We start from the raw sequence: 21,405 nt of genomic DNA, 5'->3' as shown, positions 1-21,405 counted from the left end.
CGAGTACTTTCTGGTGCCCTGCAATTCACCAAGTGCTTGGAGACGACGGTCCTAGAGTCGCCTCATCGCCAGGGAATACGAATTATTCTACATGGATGACATTCTGGTTTTCAGCCAGTCGGAAGAGACAGATATGCACCACACCAGGATTCTGGTAGAGCATCTGTCCTCTATCATAATTGGAACAAGAGTGTTCCTTTTCCCAGTCAGTTCTTGGGCAAGATTCTGAACACTCTCTCTCCTCAGCAACAGGAGAGTTTCATCCTCGCCCGGCCACAGCTCTGTCTGTGATGCATCTGCTGGGGAAATATTGCTTCAGCCCAGTGGTCCATCTGGGCCTCTTCACATGCGCAAAATACAGAGGTGGTTTTCTATGAGAAAACATTGTTGAGGATGCCCTCATATGTCCTCAAGCATCCTGGACCAAGCTGGGTAGCGAAGAGGTCTAACAGCGACTCCTACTGGTCGGTTGGGGTGCCTGTTCAGCAGGGAGGGGATCTGGGAGAAATAGCGGAACCTCCACGTGCGTTACGTTCTCCCAGTGGAACTCCTCGCTGTCAGGTGAAAAGAAGCACATGTATCGGAGGAGGCATGTGATAGTCTAAAGTTAAACCCTCCCCAGAATTGGCATAACTAAATTGGGGGATGGGAGAAAAGAAAGAAAGAAAGGCAAAAGTAAAGAAAAAGCATCCTGGACCCCCCAAATCCTCTTGAGTGGTGTTGCTATGGGCAACATACCATGTGACCGTCTTCATGGACGCCTCCCTATCAGGTTGGGGATGGATGTGTTGTTCTCACTCAATAGGGGGCAGGTGGACAGACTCCCCTACTCAGCACATCAGCTGTCTTCCGAGACAGCTTCCCTCTTGTCCATCACATCAGCTAAATGCGTCAGTGAGCTGTGTGCCTTATCGGTTCAACCAGACCGCCGGACTACCAATGACAATGGCAGCAGTGCTATTCTGATACCTAAGTCAGCCTTCAACCCAGAGAACATTAGGAACTCTTTCCGCTCCAGGGATATTGTTCTCAAGGCTTTCTATCCTCCTCCTCACTTTGATGAGACTGAAAGGAGCTTACACCTGTTCAATTAAATTCAATAAAAAAAATACTTTATTAGTCCCGCAAGGGGCAATTTAAGGCATGAATACAGCAAACAGCTGCACTTATACACATCCATGACAAAACAGGGAACAAGAGACATACATGACACTATTAAAGCACAAGAGACATGACACTGTTAGAACAGGATCCTTATATTGTTGATCTGTCAAGTCTATAGTCAGTACAAAAAAAAGTGCACTTTCGTCAAATTTGTTTAAAACAATGGGTCAAAGGGTGCATATTAGTGAACTGACCATTCCTTCTACTGTGGCCATTCACCAGTCCAATGGCCTCTGGAACAAAAACAAACGTCCTTCTGTTTGTTCTACAGGCAGGCTGTCTAAAGTGCTTTCCTGATGGCAGCAAATCAAAACACACATGAAGGACATGTGTGGAGTCACTAATTATCTTATGTGCTTTCTTGAGCACTTGAACACTGTTAAACTGTACTAGGGATCTTTGTGTTTTGCCAATAATCTTTTAGCTAAGGTTGACAACACCTTGCAGTTTGTTCTTGTCTCTTTGACAGAGGGATGTGAATTAACATACAAATGAAAATCTGTCCTATCTGTGCACAAAATGTTTCAGGTCCATTCAACAACTGCTTGCGTATCACGGGGGCTCAGCTTTAAGGCAGGGCTCTGTCTAAGCAGTATGGGTCACACTGGCTGCTACAGCCTAGCAGGACACACTCCACCTGTCGGGGTCAGAGTGCTCTTGAGTAGCGGTCTCATATCTGCCCTTTACAAGGGGTGTGCAGTAGCCTCAAGGTCTTCTTCCCCTGATCCCCTTTTATCAGGTTTCACCTGCTCTCTCTCTCTCTCTCTCTCTCTCTCTCTCTCTCTCTCTCTCTCTCTCTCTCTCTCTCTCTCTCTCTCTCTCTCTCTCTCTCTCTCTCTCTCTCTCTCTCTCTCTAGCTCCATCTAGCTGTGAGGCTGTCTGGGTTTCTTGTTTGGCAGGATCTTATTACCCTTTTTTAGATATTTTCTTTCAGGCTTTTTATCTGACTCTGTCAGTATTGGCTGTTTGGCTGTTGCGTTTATATACACAGTAATACAGCTTTGTCCACTGCATATTCCTTTCAAGTGTGGCAGGGTTTGAGTTTGTATCCCTTTAATGGGTCATTTGGGGCCACTAAGGGGTACATTGATCAGGGCTACATGCTCATTTTGCCCTATAGTGTAATAGGCGAAGCAAGACGTGCAGCCGACATGAAATATAAAGGTGGGCGTGGCCAGTGTTGCGTTTCTCATATCAACACTGGTTGCACGCACGCTAATGACGGCGGGCGCGCGCGCTCCCGTGCATGCGCATCAATGTTCCCTCGCATAAGGACAGTGCCAAATTGCCTCTACGAATGGAATGTAACACCTGACGACCGGCGCTATTGATATGCAAAAAGCCAGGTGGGTATACTGCAAGTTGGCGCATCAGTCGAGTGCAGCGCATTCCTGTGTGCACGCGCTTCTGCTCACAACTTTGGTTGCACGGCGTGCAACCCCGTCCCATGAGCAACGCATCACTGGGCGTGGCCCTGATCAGTGATTGGTGCATTGAGTAAAATTCTTTCTGTGAGCGCCAGAGGGTGTGAGAAGCAGTCCAATAGGCACAGCAAGATGCTTTGCCAGCAATCATGTAACTAGAGTTGTGATAATAACTATTGCTTCTTTACTATGAGCAAGAGTTGGGCGGGGTCATGCCAAAACATGTGTAGAGACGTTTTAAACGTAGACAAACTCGTTGATGGACAAATACGGAGACTTGAATCCGAAGATGGAAATACACGTTACCCAAACAAACAAACAAACACAAGAGAGAGAGAGAGAGAGAGAGAGAGAGAGAGAGAGAGAGAGAGAGAGAGAGAGAGAGAGAGAGAGAGAGAGTGAGAGTGAGAGTGAGAGTGAGAGTGAGAGAGAGAGAGAGAGAGAGAGAGAGAGAGAGAGAGAGAGAGAGAGAGAGAGAGAGAGAGAGAGAGAGAGAGAGAGAGAGGGGGGAAGAAAGAGAGGCGGCAGAATAGGAGGATCACGCTTGTACGAACAGACAAAGCATGAGAGGGAAGCAGCAATGAGAAGAAAGGAGGGTGAGAGAGGCGTAACTACCATATAACTACATATCAGAGGAAGACAGAAATAACTAAAGGAAGACAGAGAGAACTAAAGGAAGACAGAGAACTAAAGGAAGACAGAGAGAACTAAAGGAAGACAGAGAACTAAAGGAAGACAGAGAACTAAAGGAAGACAGAGAGAACTAAAGGAAGACAGAGAGAACTAAAGGAAGACAGAGAACTAAAGGAAGACAGATAACTAAAGGAAGACAGAGAACTAAAGGAAGACAGAGAACTAAAGGAAGACATAGATAACTAAAGGAAGACAGAGAACTAAAGGAAGACAGATAACTAAAGGAAGACAGAGAACTAAAGGAAGACAGAGAGAACTAAAGGAAGACAGAGAACTAAAGGAAGACAGAGAACTAAAGGAAGTCAGATAACTAAAGGAAGACAGAGAGAACTAAAGGAAGACAGAGAACTAAAGGAAGACAGAGAACTAAAGGAAGTCAGATAACTAAAGGAAGACAGAGAGAACTAAAGGAAGACAGAGAACTAAAGGAAGACAGAGAGAACTAAAGGAAGACAGAGAACTAAAGGAAGACAGAGAGAACTAAAGGAAGACAGAGAACTAAAGGAAGACAGAGAACTAAAGGAAGTCAGATAACTAAAGGAAGACAGAGAGAACTAAAGGAAGACAGATAACTAAAGGAAGACAGATAACTAAAGGAAGACAGAGAACTAAATGAAGACAGAGAACTAAAGGAAGTCAGATAACTAAAGGAAGACAGAGAACTAAAGGAAGACAGATAACTAAAGGAAGACAGATAACTAAAGGGAGACAGATAACTAAAGGAAGACAGAGATAACTAAAGGAAGACAGAGAACTAAAGGAAGACAGAGAACTAAAGGAAGACAGAGAGAACTAAAGGAAGACAGAGAACTAAAGGAAGACAGATAACTAAAGGAAGACAGATAACTAAAGGAAGACAGATAACTAAATGAAGACAGAGAACTAAAGGAAGTCAGATAACTAAAGGAAGACAGAGAACTAAAGGAAGACAGAGATAACTAAAGGAAGACAGAGAACTAAAGGAAGACAGAGAACTAAAGGAAGACAGAGAGAACTAAAGGAAGATAGAGAAATAAAGGAAGACAGAGAGAACTAAAGGAAGACAGAGAACTAAAGGAAGACAGAGATAACTAAAGGAAGACAGAGATAACTAAAGGAAGACAGAGAACTAAAGGAAGACAGAGAGAACTAAAGGAAGACAGAGAACTAAAGGAAGATAGAGAACTAAATGAAGACAGATAACTAAAGGAAGACAGAGATAACTAAAGGAAGACAGAGAACTAAAGGAAGATAGAGAACTAAAGGAAGACAGAGAACTAAAGGAAGACAGAGAACTAAAGGAAGACAGAGAACTAAAGGAAGACAGACAGAACTAAAGGAAGACAGAGAACTAAAGGAAGACAGAGAGAACTAAAGGAAGACAGAGAGAACTAAAGGAAGACAGAGAACTAAAGGAAGACAGAGAGAACTAAAGGAAGACAGAGAACTAAAGGAAGACAGAGAACTAAAGGAAGACAGAGAACTAAAGGAAGACAGATAACTAAAGGAAGACAGAGAACTAAATGAAGACAGAGAACTAAATGAAGACAGAGAACTAAATGAAGACAGAGAACTAAAGGAAGACAGAGAGAACTAAAGGAAGACAGAGAACTAAAGGAAGTCAGAGAGAACTAAGGAAAGACAGAGAACTAAAGGAAGACAGAAATAAAGGAAGACAGAGAGAACTAAGGAAAGACAGAGAACTAAAGGAAGACAGAAATAAAGGAAGACAGAGAGAACTAAAGGAAGACAGAGAACTAAAGGAAGACAGAGAACTAAGGAAAGACAGAGATAACTAAAGGAAGACAGAGAACTAAAGGAAGACAGAGAGAACTAAGGAAAGACAGATAACTAAAGGAAGACAGAAATAAAGGAAGACAGAGAGAACTAAAGGAAGACAGAGAACTAAAGGAAGACAGAGAACTAAGGAAAGACAGAGATAACTAAAGGAAGACAGAGAACTAAAGGAAGACAGAAATAAAGGAAGACAGAGAACTAAAGGAAGACAGAAATAAAGGAAGACAGAGAACTAAAGGAAGACAGATAGAAATAAAGGAAGACAGTGAACTAAAGGAAGACAGACAGAACTAAAGGAAGACAGAGAACTAAAGGAAGACAGATAGAACTAAAGGAAGACAGATAACTAAAGGAAGACAGAGAGAACTAAAGGAAGACAGAGAACTAAAGGAAGACAGATAGAACTAAAGGAAGACAGAGAACTAAAGGAAGACAGAGAACTAAAGGAAGACAGATAGAACTAAAGGAAGACAGATAGAACTAAAGGAAGACAGAGAACTAAAGGAAGACAGAGAACTAAAGGAAGACAGAGAACTAAAGGAAGACAGAGAGAACTAAAGGAAGACAGAGAACTAAAGGAAGACAGAGAACTAAAGGAAGACAGAGAGAACTAAAGGAAGACAGAGAACTAAAGGAAGACAGAGAACTAAAGGAAGACAGAGAACTAAAGGAAGACAGATAACTAAAGGAAGACAGAGAGAACTAAAGGAAGACAGAGAGAACAAAAGGAAGACAGAAAACTAAAGGAAGACAGAGAACTAAAGGAAGACAGAGAACTAAACGAAGACAGAGAGAACTAAAGGAAGACAGAGAGAACTAAAGGAAGACAGATAACTAAAGGAAGACAGAGAGAACTAAAGGAAGACAGAGAGAACTAAAGGAAGACAGAGAGAACTAAAGGAAGGGAGGAGGAGAAGGACACGGTACATACACTGAGGTTATTGGCGCCACGCTGCCTCCCTTTCCTCCGCGGCTGAACAAGCACAGAGAAGACACACACGCACGCACACACGCAGACACACGCACACACACGCACGCACACACGCACACACACACACACACACACACACACACACACACACACACACACACACACACACACACACACACACACACACACAGCCACAGGTACAGCACAGGTAGGGTACACCAACCGAAGGGGGGGGTGGGGGGGGGGGGTGGATTGATACACAAATGGATGTGGTGGAGGAGGAGGAAGAGGAGGATGATGAGGATGAGGATATGGGGATGACAACCACAGTGTCGGTGGTAGGGGGGATGGGAGGTGGAGCAGAGGAGAAAGCAAAAAGAGAGAGAGAGAGAAGAGAGAGGGAGAGAGAGATTGGTTAGACATACAAGCAGCGGTGAGGGTGGGCGAGAGACACTTACCACAGACACTGGGAGGGAAGGGGGTGGGGGTGCCCGAAGACAGTGTAAGAGACAACATCGCCATAGCAATGACACTATCAACAACACCACCACCACCACAACAACAAAAACAACAACAACGTATATGCTAGCAGAAAACACCACATACACAGTTATAATATCACCACAGAGCAGACGAGGGGATCAGTGAGTTTGAAGGCAGAGCGCGGTCGTACTGTATCGCAAGAGAGCGGGTAAAACACTTTCTAATGTGCCAGCGGAGACGCACACGTACACAGACACATGACACGTACACATGACACGCACACAGACACATGCACGTCACACGTCACACAAGCGCAGTTTGACTTTTGTGTTTGGGGGTTCACAGCTGTGTGAAATCTGTACATGGTGTTTGACGAGATTAGATGTTTGCATGTATTTTTCGTACACAACCAATATGTCCAATTGTCCATATAGCACGAGGGGATAGAATATCGCTGGCATTGCCCGTGGAAACAGAACTCACACAGACAGAAAAAACCCAAACGTAAATGAACAAGGTTAGCATCTAACAACAGTGTGTAGATGTGGCTATATCCCAGTCATCATATTCAGTTTCCCCGTAGTATGTATGTGCGCTTATTTACCCCGGCGCTTGTAAAAGGGATATGGGATTTACATCGTCATAGAATCTCCAGAATATTATGGTATTAATGTGAGTGTGACCCTGACACCGGCTCAAGGCCCCATGGCCCAACCTGTCCTAACCCAGGGAGGTATATATTCACAAGTGCAGACACCATCTATTACCATTCATTCTAATTATTGGTATCCAAACACACTCACACAACATACATAGAGATCATCCACTGACCACGGGAAAGGAAAAAAAGCCCAAATATGTTGACAAGTCACTAATCTACTAAGGATAGATGTATTCTACACGTTAAGTGTAGGGGGTGGGGCAAAATAGACCAATAAAAGCACATCTTCTCACACTATTCCTATCACACTATTATCACACACTTAAGCATGGGGGCCTTGAGTTCATCGACACCTCCCATAAGTCTCTACGACAAACGGAGATATGAAAGGAGGTGGGGCCTATTTCAATGGACAACGATGGAAATTAATTCATAAATGTTTGTAACGCATATTTATATAAACGGCAATAGGTTCACTATGGCATGCCCATTTTGTAAAGCAGTGAACCTGTGTAGTGTCGCCCTCTTGCAGCCTTGTAGTTGGCAAGATTTGCTGAAGAAACAGACAGACAGACACACACGACCGATTACATGATCTCCCCCAGGCACTCCGCCTGGTGGAGACTACGAGCCTTTCAGTGCAGACCGCTGGAGCAGCTTCCTGTTGTGTGCTTGTCAGTGTCAGCCAGCTATCACTGATTTAGCTAATGGGCACGGTGTGGTAAATCAGACCTACCCATGTTTTAGGAAAAGAAACACACCATTACTTTTATTTTGTATTCATCATCATGAGTTAGAACATTACACATCAATAAATGATTAATTCTGTGTTGTTAAAAAAAAGAAAAATCCTTACATGCATTTTTGGCTACAGCCACTAGGCGGTTCAGTGAGCCTACTGAACCAACACAAACTGCGCCCATCCACACAAGCACGCATCATCATCATCATCATCATCATCATCATCATCATCATCATCATCATCATCATCATCATCATCATCATCATCACACACAATTCCACACACACATAAAAACGCAGCTCTTCATCATCACACAACCCGCAAGCCCCAAATAAACACACACACACACACACACACACACACACACACACACACACACACACACACACACACACACACACACACACACACACACACACACACACACACACACACACACACACACACACACACACACACACACACACACACACACACACACACACACACACACACACACACACATCCATATCCAACTGGAGCTGAAGCACTGCCACATTTGTCTCAACCTCGGCGTGGGGCTACAGCTGCTACTGAAACCACTCAAACAGTTTTTCAGTGGGAAAATTATGCGATTTCTCCAAACCCCGGTAAAAACAAATTAATTCCCCACATTCCTAGACGTGGTGGTGGGTGCAGGCAGGCCCTTCAGCAGGAGGGGAGAAAGGATTTGATCAAAGAGAGGGAGAAAGTGTTTAGTGAGAGAACCAAAAAAATAAAGGTTTGAGGGAGGGGTCTTGGATTGGTCCAGTTTGTGTGTGTGTCTGTGTGTGTGCGTGCACGGGTGTGTGTGTGCTTGACAACCACAGCACTCACCAGGGCATAATTAAGCAATAGCTCACGACAGGCCGTGGTATATGGTTATTATATCAGAGCTAAGGGGCGCAGTTCAATATAATAACCATATACCACGTCGTGAGCTATTACTTAAGTGTAACAGGGATGAGGGTGTTTGATGAAAAAAGGACGACCACACGTTTATACACCTGCATGCATATGGCGAGGATGGGAGGATGAGAGAGAGAGGGAGGGAGGGAGGGAGGGAGGGAGGGAGGGAGGGAGGGAGGGAGGGAGGGAGGAGAAAAGTAAAAAGCATGGAGGTTCACCCGGTTATGGTGCCTTTTGAGATGGAGGAGAAGCGATGGCTAATGATGTCTCCGGGCTGTCAGCAGAACGCCGCTCTCGATTGCTGCTGATTGTTGTTGTATATACTGCGTATACTATATATACATATATACACACATATTATTAAGGTGTAACCCTTATTCTCTAGGAATTAAGACTGTAGCCTTTCACGTAGTTCTATTGTAAACTGCGTATTTTCCTGTTTGCAGATCATATTTCCTGCCACTGGTCGTACCTGGGCCAGAGGAGCTCATAGTAGTTTTCTCTCATTCAGCCCAACAGCATGATTTAGACGACTAAAGTGACGTCTTGCCATGAAAAAGCTGCATCCAATAGTGCAGTTTTAACTTAGATTCCTTTCAAATGTGGTTGTGATAGAAATATTTAATTTAGGCTATACATACACTGTATCGTAAGACATTCAAGAATGTGTTCATACTAAGAGTGAAAACTGCTGATATTTTAACATGTCTGTTTTCACGCACTGAAATGAATCACACTGCTAAATGCACAGGCTAGACGTTTAATTGGGTTTTGTTCCCAATTAACAAGGAAATAAGTGTCTGGACAGAAGAGCCCATCTCAAAACTAGCCAAAAGACAACATTAAACTGGCTTAGATGTTGTCACCAGTGTGGAGGCCTGCACCTGTGTGATAGGCAGATAACCAGATAAAAAAAAGTACACTGTTCCTTTAAACAAGTAAAAGTAGAATACCCAGAGTACTCTGGTAAAAGTAAAAGTCCTCCATTCAAATTCTACGTAAGTAAAAGTAGAGACTTATTTTCTATTGAATGTACTTAAATATCTAAAGTAAAAGTATCCATTCTACATAACGTTTGTGTATTCCAGTGCTTGGGAGCGTTCAATCCTCGATCCATTGACCTCTAAGTTAAAGTGGTATGTGGTCCAACTATGCTGCTCTGATTAAAGGGTATGTTAAAGTGGTACACTATGTGGTCCAACTATGCTGCTCTGATTAAAGGTTATGTTAAAGTGGTACACTATGTGGTCCAGTTATGCTGCTCTGATTAAAGGTTATGTTAAAGTGGTATGTGGTCCAACTATGCTGCTCTGATTAAAGGTTATGTTAAAGTGGTACACTATGTGGTCCAGTTATGCTGCTCTGATTAAAGGTTATGTTAAAGTGGTACACTATGTGGTCCAGTTATGCTGCTCTGATTAAAGGTTATGTTAAAGTGGTACACTATGTGGTCCAGTTATGCTGCTCTGATTAAAGGTTATGTTAAAGTGGTACACTATGTGGTCCAGTTATGCTGCTCTGATTAAAGGTTATGTTAAAGTGGTACACTATGTGGTCCAGTTATGCTGCTCTGATTAAAGGTTATGTTAAAGTGGTACACTATGTGGTCCAGTTATGCTGCTCTGATTAAAGGTTATGTTAAAGTGGTACACTATGTGGTCCAGTTATGCTGCTCTGATTAAAGGTTATGTTAAAGTGGTACACTATGTGGTCCAGTTATGCTGCTCTGATTATGTCCTCTTGTAATTGACAGGCTTCAAATGTGAAAGCATATAATCTTCATACATTTTTGCCATGTCTTCTATGCAAAATCTTTTTCTTCAAAGTACTTCCTTTGAAATGTAGTGGAGTAAAAGTATAAAGTTCCCTAAAATTTAAATACTCACGTAAAGTACAAGTAGTACTTGAGTTACTTTCCACCACGGCAGATAACCTTGCACGGCAGTGCGCCTAGCGAGAACAGACCATCTGACGGGTCAGGTTAATAGTGGGACTGACAGGCAGCTGAGAGAATATCAGACGCCCATACTTAGACACGTGTTGCTGAATAAACAAATCAAGAGATGTGTTTATTAAAGTTTAGCATGTGTGGCTATTATTATGCGACCCCCACCTTTGAGAGAGGGTAATAATAAGAGAAAATGAGACAATAATAATAAGACAATATAAGATGAATGTAACCAATAATTTTTTGTTCTAACCCTTGATTCTGGATTTGGTGTTGTATCCATAGTTCTGAATATCTTTGTATTTTTTGCATTTTCGGCTCACATCTTATTGGATAAAATATTAAATTTCCACGACAGGGTTCAATTCCATTTCACACATCTTTGTCTAAATCGTTTACAAAATGAGAGTTTCTGTTGTTTAACTCTGGGTGCATTAAGAGTAACTGAGCACTCATGCTCATTGTGAGCGCTGAACAAATTTTTTAATCACTTAACACTCTGCTCTATCTGAGCGCTGAGCAACTGCCATTTAATGACCCGTCCACGTTTGACAGATCGTAAGAGCATCCGTGTAGGATCCATTTCTTCAGTATGTATTGAGCCCCGTCAGAAAGTGCTCAGCGACGCTCTGAGCAGCCCAGTGTGAGCGGAAATGAGCAACCCGTTAAGTGCGTTTTCCCGCTCTGAGCGAAGCTGAGCCGTTCGGCTACTGAACGCATCTCAAACGTGTTTACATCCAAGGACCCCTGAACGGACCCCAAAGGATTTAGGCTTTTCAACATTATTATCGGATTTGGTGTTATTACAGAATTCCTATACTGATGAGGAGATAATTAGAGGACAGAGTGAAACCTATGACCAGAAATTAAACTATTCTTCATTTAGCTTGGGGACCACCTGGAACCCCTTCAAGGGGGTCCCCGGACCGCACTTTGAGAACCACTGGTCTAACTTTATGTCTCGTGTTTCCACGAGGTCCCGTGTGTCCTTGTAACGTCTGTCTGGAATGGGTGACCTTGTTGCGTGATGTTTTGGCACCAAATTACCTCGTCAACCTTTGGGGTGCATCCGCTGTATGTGGACAAATAAAAGCAATTCCCGTCCGGTTCATTGCCCAGTATTAACCATCGCACAGAAGTTTTAATTTCTTTGGCATTTCTGGCTCGTCGTTTGCAGAACCCCAGACTGTCGGCGCAGCGCGTCCTTCAGCAGAGAATGCGAGGATGCAGTTTCTAAATTTGGACTGCGGCAAACCAGATAATGTCAAGGAAACACAAGACGGGAAAAGGGAAGTGAGTGAAGGAAATAAGGAAAGGAGGGAAGATGAAAAAGGATGAGGAGGGAGGGAGAAAGGGAGGCAGGAAGGATGAGAGTGGAAGGATGAGAGTGCTCACTTGGTTGTCGCCTGGGAGGCGGGGCATGGAAGCGGCCCGCCCGTGGCCTTCCATTGGCTGAAAGGGCTCGGTATCCGAGTACCCGTCCCGCCCCATCTCTCTCATCTCTACCGTCTGTGAAAACAGAGCAGGAGAGGGCATGAGCAACTGACACGGCATGGGAACCGCATGGCAAGGTGGTCAGGAGGGTTAAATGTCGCTAGTGGAAGAGAGAACTGGGACACTGGGGACGCCACTGGGCCACGCTGGCAGAAGTGACAGTTGGAGGGAGAGTTTTATTGGTGCGAGAGAAAGAGAGTGGGGGTGTGTGTGTGTGTGTGTGTCCAAGCCCCTTGTTCTTGTCGTCAGATTCTCTATTTTGGACGATTGAGTGCTGTGAGTGGTGCTGAGGAATAGATGGATGCCTGGAGCTTGAGCTGAGGTTTTGGTTGGAGATGAGAGTGCAATTGGCGTGCTATGACTGGAACTTGGGTCTTGAGCAGAGGCTGGCGACTGGGCATCTTGAGAGCTGGAACTGGAGCTAGAGGCCCAGAGACCTGAGCGTCTCCAAAAACTGTTCAAGGAATGTTAGGAACACACGTGGCAGTAAAGTAATGCTATACAAACACGTATTTTGGGGACCTACAGTAAGGAAAGACTTATTCAACAAATCAAAAACAATATAAACTTGTGATTCAAAGAGGGAAAAAAAAGGTCAGGAAAGGGCGTCAAGGGTGGGTTTACACATGTGCCCAGTCGGGGGACCTCCGTAGGGGCCCACAGGCTCAGAGGGGTTTGAGACGGCGTGATCTGCCCGACGACAAGAACGAGACGAAATGAAAAATAGAGGAAGAAATAGACATAGAAAGATATAAAAAGTACAGAAAGAAAACAGCAAGGAAAGATAGACAGAAAACCTTTGAGCAAGAGAGTGAAAGAAAGGGTAGAAGACTATGAAGGAGAGAGAAAAACATGCCAATGCCAACCAAACAATAGATAAACGGAGAGATAGCTGAAAGGAAAATAGTAGATTGAGTCTAAATGATGCTGATGGGGAAATGTCTCTGTTGTCTGCCAATGGGATGCGGATGAAGGGGCGGGTGTCCAGGGATGTGATTGCGCCTTACGAAAAAAACCTGAACATTTTCTAAACAATCTTTTTTTTAAATTTTATAACACTCCATTTGAATGAATGAACACATTTTATTTGTATATATTGAACTGTTCACAGGGAAGAGGAAGGTGGGAGAGGAAAGGGACAAAGAAAATGAATCAAATATATCAGTGTCCCACTAAAAAATTTAAAGGGGGTCATCTTGACCCCTCCCAAGTCATCCTGGCTCAAACACTAACGTTAGGACCTTATCTTTTCTTCTTTGCAACCAGATTGTGCAACACCTGTAACCGCCTCCTCTGGAAGTCTTGCCTACTGCGAAGGGCTGCAGTTGGACTAATGGACTCTTTTTCTTTTCTTTTGCTCTCAGGTCGATTTTGAGAATGAAGGTGGTGACATTTCTCCATCTCAGCTTCTTGATTATGTCTAGGTTGGCTTCTGTACCTCATGCTTGAGAGTTTGATGTTTCTACAGAGCTTCACATTAACTGGACAATGCTTGCTCTCCCTTGAGTAGTGTTGAGTGGCAGACTGCGGCACTGCTTGCAAGTAACCTTCCCTGGTTGGTCAGTTTTACAAAAGCAATCCAGTGTTAGTGTGTTTCCCAGTGTGTTGACGTCTTTACAGCATCTCGCGCCACTCAACAAAACTGCTAACATTATCGATAGCCAATGAAAATCTGTTATGCAAGAATAGCAGGTCTGATAAATGTTGCTTTCGTGTTTCACTTAGACCAGGGCCCTGTTTCTTGTACCTGGATAACTGAGTTAGCCGGATAACTTTAACTGGATAACTGAGTTAGCCGGACTTTCCGGTTCCATGTACGTGGATTTTCCAAATCACCATGACAACAGATCCAAAAGTTTGAGCCTGGTCGAAAGCAGAGTTCAAGTTCAAGTTAGCCGGATCACGCAGAGCCACGCCCCCGCAAAGAAAGTGACAGCTCGTTTCCTGAAACTATTCCCACAGTCTACGATCTGCATTATACCATTCTGAATTACGTTTTTGTGCTCCATTCTTCCAGAGGGGGCTTTTGAAATGTAAAATAGACCCAAAATGCTGATACTAAATTCACTTTGTCCTAAATAATGCACGTTATATATACCGTGGCGACGGTGGCGCTCGCTCGTGCGATGTACACATTATGTGGTTATTTTAATTGTAACTGGGATTAAGATGTCTGATGAGATGCGCTGTTTGACGGATTTGAGAAATTGAATGAGCCGTTGACGTCACATTAATGAATGAGGATAAAGAGATAAACTTCATTCAAAACAAAGGATATTCTAAACACGGGTCTCTCGTTCATTAATGTATAAACAATGAATTTATCCCATCTGGCACAGTGGTGCAGCGGTAGTGCTCAAGCCTGCCAACCCAGTGACCGGGGTTCAAAACCCGGTGTTTCCAATATGATTTTTTTGAATATAATATTAATGATTATACGCCAAAGTAGCCTGGTTTTAAGTTAAAATATTATAAATCTACATGCATTGAGGATGTCATTCTTTATATAGCTCTCAACGTGCACCAAATTGAATTATTCCTATATTGCAAAAAGAAGGAGACGACTAGGGTCTCGAACCCCGGTCGTCTGTGTGAAAGTCAAAAGAACAACCCGTTAGACCACATTGGAGATAACTTAAAGATTGACTATACATCAATCAATGGGTAAGAGAGCCGTATCGTAATTCTGTATAACAGTTAACTAATTATTTTCGCTAGCAAGATCTCATTTGATTATTCAATCCAGCAGGCAAGTTTAAAGAAATATAATCTGATTGATTGAGGTAATGAGGGACTTAAAATTAGCCTATAGATAACGCATTTAACTTGTCGGCGAGGCGATTGAGCCGTATTGCAATCTGTCAATAAAGTCTTAAATCAATTAATCAATCAATGCCGTTAGAGAATCAGGATCTCTGCCATCGATACGTGCTGGCTTTTCACCTAAAGCGGCCGCGCGCATTTAGCCTGAGTCGCAAGTCTGGCTTGAGTTAACGAGACTGAATCCACCTTCGTGGAACAGGAAAATCCCGGCTTCAAACATCGGGTTAACTGAAGCTGGATAATGACATCTTGATCGACTTAGTTGAACCACGTACAAGAAACAGGGCCCAGGTGAAAAAATAATCAAAACATTAAAGAAAAAAAAAGTATCATGATTTTAGGTCAGAAAACCGGAAATCCGGTTAAAAACGGAAAATCACATCCCTGGGTGTCGAGGCAGCAACAGCCAATCAGATTAGACTGTAGGCAGGTTAGGAGGGAGACAATTCAGTGCTTTTCTCCATATGCGCTGATCTGCACTCAGTTTTTGCCTCCCGTACTTTAATGTCAACCATTATGGATGGAAATGCAACAAACGGATCACAGACCAGGCCTTATGTGTAACTAACTCAGTTAAGATGAAATGCATTGATGTGCGTCTTGTTTTCTGACGTCGCTAGGTGTGCGCTCAGGCGGGGGCAATAAACTGTATTTGTAAGTCACAGCTAATGTCGTGTCATTGATCAGAGTGAACAATATTTCATCATTCAAAGTCCGGATCTGATGGAAAATCGGGTGCATTGCTTTAAAGATACAATAATTGATTTCTGATCTCTAGAGGGCAACAAAGAGCCTCGTAAACAAACAAACATAGCTCCTCCCTCTCTGTCCCAAAACTAAAGAATAATGCAAAGCCTGCAAAGCTATTGTTGTGCCACCTAGCCAATCACACCAGTCTGCATGTGCCAGCTAGCCTATCACATCAGTCTGCATGTTTCAGCTAGCCAATCACATGTCTGCATGTGTCAGCTAGCCTTTCACACCAGTCTGCATGTGCCAGCTAGCCTATCACATCAGTCTGCACATGCAATGTCATAGTGATCATTGTAAATACATCATTGTGTGTGTGTGTGTGTGTGTGTGTGTGTGTGTGTGTGTGTGTGTGTGTCCTCTACCTGGGAGTTGGACATGCTGGCCAGGCCGTCCTCAGGCGGTCCCTCTGGGCTCCAGCTGCCCACTTTTTGGGACATCTCCTGAGCCCTCACCGTCACCCAGGACTGGCTCTCTGGGATCCCCCCCTCCACCGGCCTACAACACACACACACACACACACACACACACACACACACACACACACACACACACACACACACACACACACACACACACACACACACACACACACACACACACACACACACACACACACACACACACACACACACACACACACACACACACACACACACACACACACACACACACACACACACACACACACACACACACACACACACACACACTGATTTACTGGGCTAAGTCATGGAGGCATGGGCAAACACACACACACACACACACACTGATTTACTGGGCTAAGTTATGGAGGCATGGGCAAACACACACACACACACACACACACACACACACGCACGCACGCACGCACGCACGCATGCACGCACGCACGCACGCACACACTGATAGTACCCTACAGATGCTCCCTGCCCAAAACACACACATAAAATAACACCACCTCTTCATAAAGCGCCAGTGCAGGGGAAAGCATGGCTCACCAAGCACTTACAAAGATAAATAACAGGACTAGATACCTAGCCAGAATCTCTCATTTTTTAGATCAGTCAGCGATGAAGATTCTTGCTGGAGCTCTCATACAGTGTCACTATGACTATGCGTGTGGCTCCTGGTACAACAGTGCCCCCAAAAGTCAGAAAATAAACAAAACAAGCTAATCAGGGTAATACTAAGGCTACCTGCTCGAACCCACCTTGACCCATCTCACTTTGAGGTCATGAGATGGCTTAAGGTGGAAGACAGAGTAAACCAGATAGGGATGTGCCTAGTTCACAGAATAGTGCATATGGTAGTGCCAGTGTACTTTAACAATTACTTCAACCGAATCAGAGACACCCATGCTTACCAAACAAGGCGCAGCTCAACTGACTTTGTGCCAGTCAGATTCAGGAGCTGTATGGGGAAGGAGTCATTTTTATATTCAGCAGCTGTCTTTTGGAATAGTCTGCCCAGTGAACTGAAAACCATAGACAGTGCCGTTAGATTCAAGTCCAGCCTGAAGACATGGCTCAAAAGGGACTATACCTAGACACTTAGCTTAAGGCACCCTTGCATGTTGTATGAGTCTGTATGTATATAAATGTTAAATGGTATATGTGATGTGTTGTGATGTCACGTTTTGTATGATGCATGTGTTAAGCATCACATTCCCCCACCCCCCTACAAGGACCACAATGGAAATAAGCTCTGAGCTTTTTTGTGTTACATCCTTGGCAGTATATCCCGACTGTGCTCTTCTGTCACATGTTTATTTTTTATATTGTCAAATAAAGTCATTCATTCATTCATTCATAAGGCCTGAACTGAATGCATTCATTCCTCAATCACACACACGCAGCTCCCGTTCACCTGCCCTCCGTCTAGGGATCGACAAGAGGTGACCTGGCCCCTAGTCCTCCTCCTACTGGTGGAGGAAGGAAGGAAAGGAAGGAAGGTAGAAAGAAAGAAAGAAAGAAAGAAAGAAAGAAAGAAAGAAAGAAAGAAAGAAAGAAAGAAAGAAAGAAAGAAAGAAAGAAAGAAAGAAAGAAAGAAAGAAAGAAAGAAAGAAAGAAAGAAAGAAAGAAAGAAAGAAAGAAAGAAAGAAAGAGGGAAGGAGGAAAGAAGAAAAAAGGCAAGTGGAAAGAGAGGGGATAAAGAAAAAGGGAGAAAAGGAGAGAAAGGGATAGAGAGAGAGGGTAGAGAGAAAAAGAGAGGGATGGAGAGAGATAAATGAAGGGAGAGAGAGGGAGAGAAAGAGGGAGAGAGAGAAAGGGAGAGACAGAGAGAGGGAGGAGAGAGGGATGGAGAGAGATAAAGGAAGGGAGAGAAAGAGGAAGAGCGAAAGAGAGAGAGGGAGAGAGAGAGAGGGAAAGAGAGACGAGAGAGAGAGAGAGAGAGAGAGAGAGAGAGAGAGAGAGAGAGAGAGAGAGAGAGAGAGAGAGAGAGAGAGAGAGAGAGAGAGAGAGAGAGAGAGAGAAAGAGAGAGAGAGTCCTACTCACAGGCCATTGACAGGCTCAGTGGGCTCGGGTGGAGGGAGGGCGTTGTTGAGTCCCGGACCCCCGTCCGGGTTGGGGGAGGGCGGCTCCACACGCTGAAACAGTAATGGCGTTCGATTCTGTGTGAGATATACAACATGGCCGGCGCCAGCTATCAGGCAGAATAACAAGGAAGAGGGAGGGGCAGGGAGGCAGAGCAGGAGAAGGACAGCAATGCAGCGCCTCTGCATTTCATACTGCCAAGGAGGGAGGAAAGGGGGGGAAGGGGGGGAGAAAGGATATCCGGTGGCCATGTCAGCCAGTAGGTAGGAGGAGTCACAGCAAGGAATTCTGGGAGGTCTGTGCGAGGCTGCCGATGGATGACGCCGTTGTCATGCCAATGGGGTCGTTGGCTTCCAGGTTGCCGGTTTGGAATCCGGAACCGTAGACGCGTGGCTCTGTGACTCTGTGACAGGTGGTAAGTAACCGCTTGGGTGCGACTGTAGGCTCGGATAAGGCAGCACTTTTCAGTTGCAGGGTTGGGGCCCGAAGGAGGGCCACAGAGAGATTAACCCCTTAAGCCCGATCGGCATCGGTACCGGGCCCGAGATTTATTTCACGTCATAAATAGATCAATACAGTCCGTATTAAGTAATGTTGCGTTTCTTTTTCAAATGTCGCCAAGAGTAAAGACCTTAACCCTATCAAAACAGCAGTCAAAGTGTATATTTTCAGCACTATGTTTGTTTACCAATAATTGTAAGTGTTATTAGGAAACCGGAGGATTTAGCCGCGAGGAAATTACGTCATTCAATCTTCCATTTACCTGGGTTTGTACGTTTAGGCAAATTTTCTGAAAATATGGCTAGGACTTAAGAGGTTAAAAATGGGTCCTCAAATTACTTTATATAATATTAATTAATATAATAGAATTTATTTATTGCCAAGTGCATTTTTACCACAGTCCTGCACCTGGGGAGCATTTGGGGGTTAAGCGCCTTGCTCAAAAGCACTTCAATGGTGGGTATTGAGGGAGGGGAGAGAGTGTTATTCATTCACTTTCCTCACCTAGATTTTTGAAGACCTAGCTTGTAATGTAGGTATTATTCTACACAATACCCTGCAAAATTGTTTGCGATACATTTTTCTCAATAATTTTTTGTAAATATGGGTCTCCAATGGATAATAACACTGAGATAAGATTTTAGATTTTAGAAACATTATTCATGGCCTGAACTGACCTTCATCAGGCCTCTCAGAGCCGTGTGCTGATCTACAAGCTGCATGTCGCTCTTCTCTTCATTCTGACGTGGAGAAGTTGAATGGTACTCGGACCATGGAGGAGCCAATTTACCTATCATAAGCCCCACCCTCTTCTCTTGATCCTCCAATCACAACTGTTGCTTTGTTTGTCAGAGGAAAGCAGCAACAGTTGTGATTGGAGGATCGATAAAAGCAACGGTTGTGATTGGACGATCGAGAAAAGCAACAGTTGTGATTGGAGAAAAGAGGGTGGGGCTTGAGATAGGTCAATTGGTTTACTGTGATACCTGTAATATCTAGAGGAGGCGGAGTGGGGGAGTAGAGAGTTGATCAAGGCAGACCATAATATCTAGAGGGGGCGGAGGGGGGGGGGGAGTAGAGAGTTGATCAAGGCAGACCATAATATCTAGAGGAGGCGGAGGGGGGGGGGGGGGGGGGGGGTGGCGAGTGGAGAGTTGATCAAGGCAGACCATAATATCTAGAGGAGGCGGAGGGGGGGTAGAGAGTTGAACAAGGCAGACCATAATGCAGACCCAACAGGCAGTTATTACACATCAACACAAACAGTTCCAACAAGCCTCTTCAACTGATGGCAGGTTTGCATCATTGACAAAAGAAGAGGACAGACGTTCTAAAGAAGAAGAAAACACAAGGTGGCTATAAACATATAAACAGAGGGAAAAGGAATGAAAAAAAGTGTCAAAAAGGAGATGGTAAAAAAGGGTGGATTTGGATAAGAAGAGAGGGATGACAGAAAAGAGGAGAGTTGAAGGAGGGACGAAGGACGGAAGACGAGCGTCGGTACAAATCCTGCGGTAGAAGGGGGGGGGGTTACTGTACGTACAGCAGGAGAAATGCATGACGGGACAGATCCATATCCAATATACATTCTGTCATTCTGTTATTACTCCATCCACTTAGAAAGCTGCCAACCTGCCACTCCAAGCCAGGCGCTGTCGCTTTGGGAGGGAAATCTGAACCTCCAGAAAGAAAGGAATTATCTGTGGCACATTTTCAGCCCTGAATAAGTAACTGTGCTCAATGGGAAATCGAGTCCCTTGGAACACTGTTTGACGCAAGAAAGTTACCTGGAAGGGGAATGTTTCACTTTGCTGTTGTTCACATGTGCAGGGCCGGCAATTTTGGTTTACGATCACAATTAGAAGTATTATTTATTCTTACTTTTGGTTCACAGAAGGTTTCATAGAGATTTGGTTTTGATTTATGGCAGGAGCATTTTCAAAATAGATGCTGTACGAGAAACCAAGAATTACACAGTGCGGCCGCACCCTTTATATGTCCAAACGCCTGCTATTCAATTGACCATATTCACAAGGAATCCCAACCTGAGCACGACATAAGAACAAAACGGCCACCGTGTGAATATGGTCAACGGAGGTAACAGGTTTACCCTGGGTGGCAGTTCCCATGCAAGTTAAACCTTTTTAAGTGGATGGGAAAGAAACGTGCAGGTCAAACAAAGAAATGCAAACAAATTCAGACATTTGTCAAAAAATGTCAGTTCATTGAACAGCGTTCGTGACCTTAATACGGATAATAAACAACCCCCCCCCCCCATCATCATCATCATCCCAACACCAAACATGGGAATATCATGCCTCTCCGTTGCAAGCTCTGACTCTTATCTCTTGTTCTCTAATGTTGGCCACCTATGGAGCGCCACTTTAAATACCAGAATATCTTGTATATATTGATTAAAATTGCTTGCCTTTTGATTTGAGTGCTGCTTTAAGGTGTGGTGGTCCACCCCTCCTCTCAGAGCAGGTGGTAGCATGGGTGGGTGCTGGAGGGGGTATGAAGAGGGTGGAGGAAGAGGAGCACGGAGGAAAACGTGTAGGATGTGGCCTCGAG

At 44.1% G+C, this 21,405-nt stretch overlaps 1 protein-coding gene across 1 annotated transcript in view; it reads right to left on the bottom strand.

Moving 5' to 3' along the window:
* cacna1aa (calcium channel, voltage-dependent, P/Q type, alpha 1A subunit, a) overlaps positions 1–21,405 on the bottom strand; it is a gene marked incomplete at both ends in the record, with an annotated part of 229,070 nt that overhangs the window by 10,036 nt on the left and 197,629 nt on the right. Inside the window, 4 exon segments of the mRNA XM_084329161.1 lie at positions 5,989–6,030; positions 12,145–12,258; positions 16,182–16,314; positions 18,295–18,410. Coding sequence (XP_084185287.1) covers positions 5,989–6,030; positions 12,145–12,258; positions 16,182–16,314; positions 18,295–18,410 — 405 coding nt within the window.

This window comes from Notolepis coatsorum (genome assembly GCF_963971535.1).
Source record: "Notolepis coatsorum genome assembly, chromosome: 14".
NCBI lineage: Eukaryota > Metazoa > Chordata > Actinopteri > Aulopiformes > Paralepididae > Notolepis > Notolepis coatsorum.
Note: the sequence above shows the minus strand (reverse complement) of the source record. Positions and strands in the feature narration are given on the sequence as shown.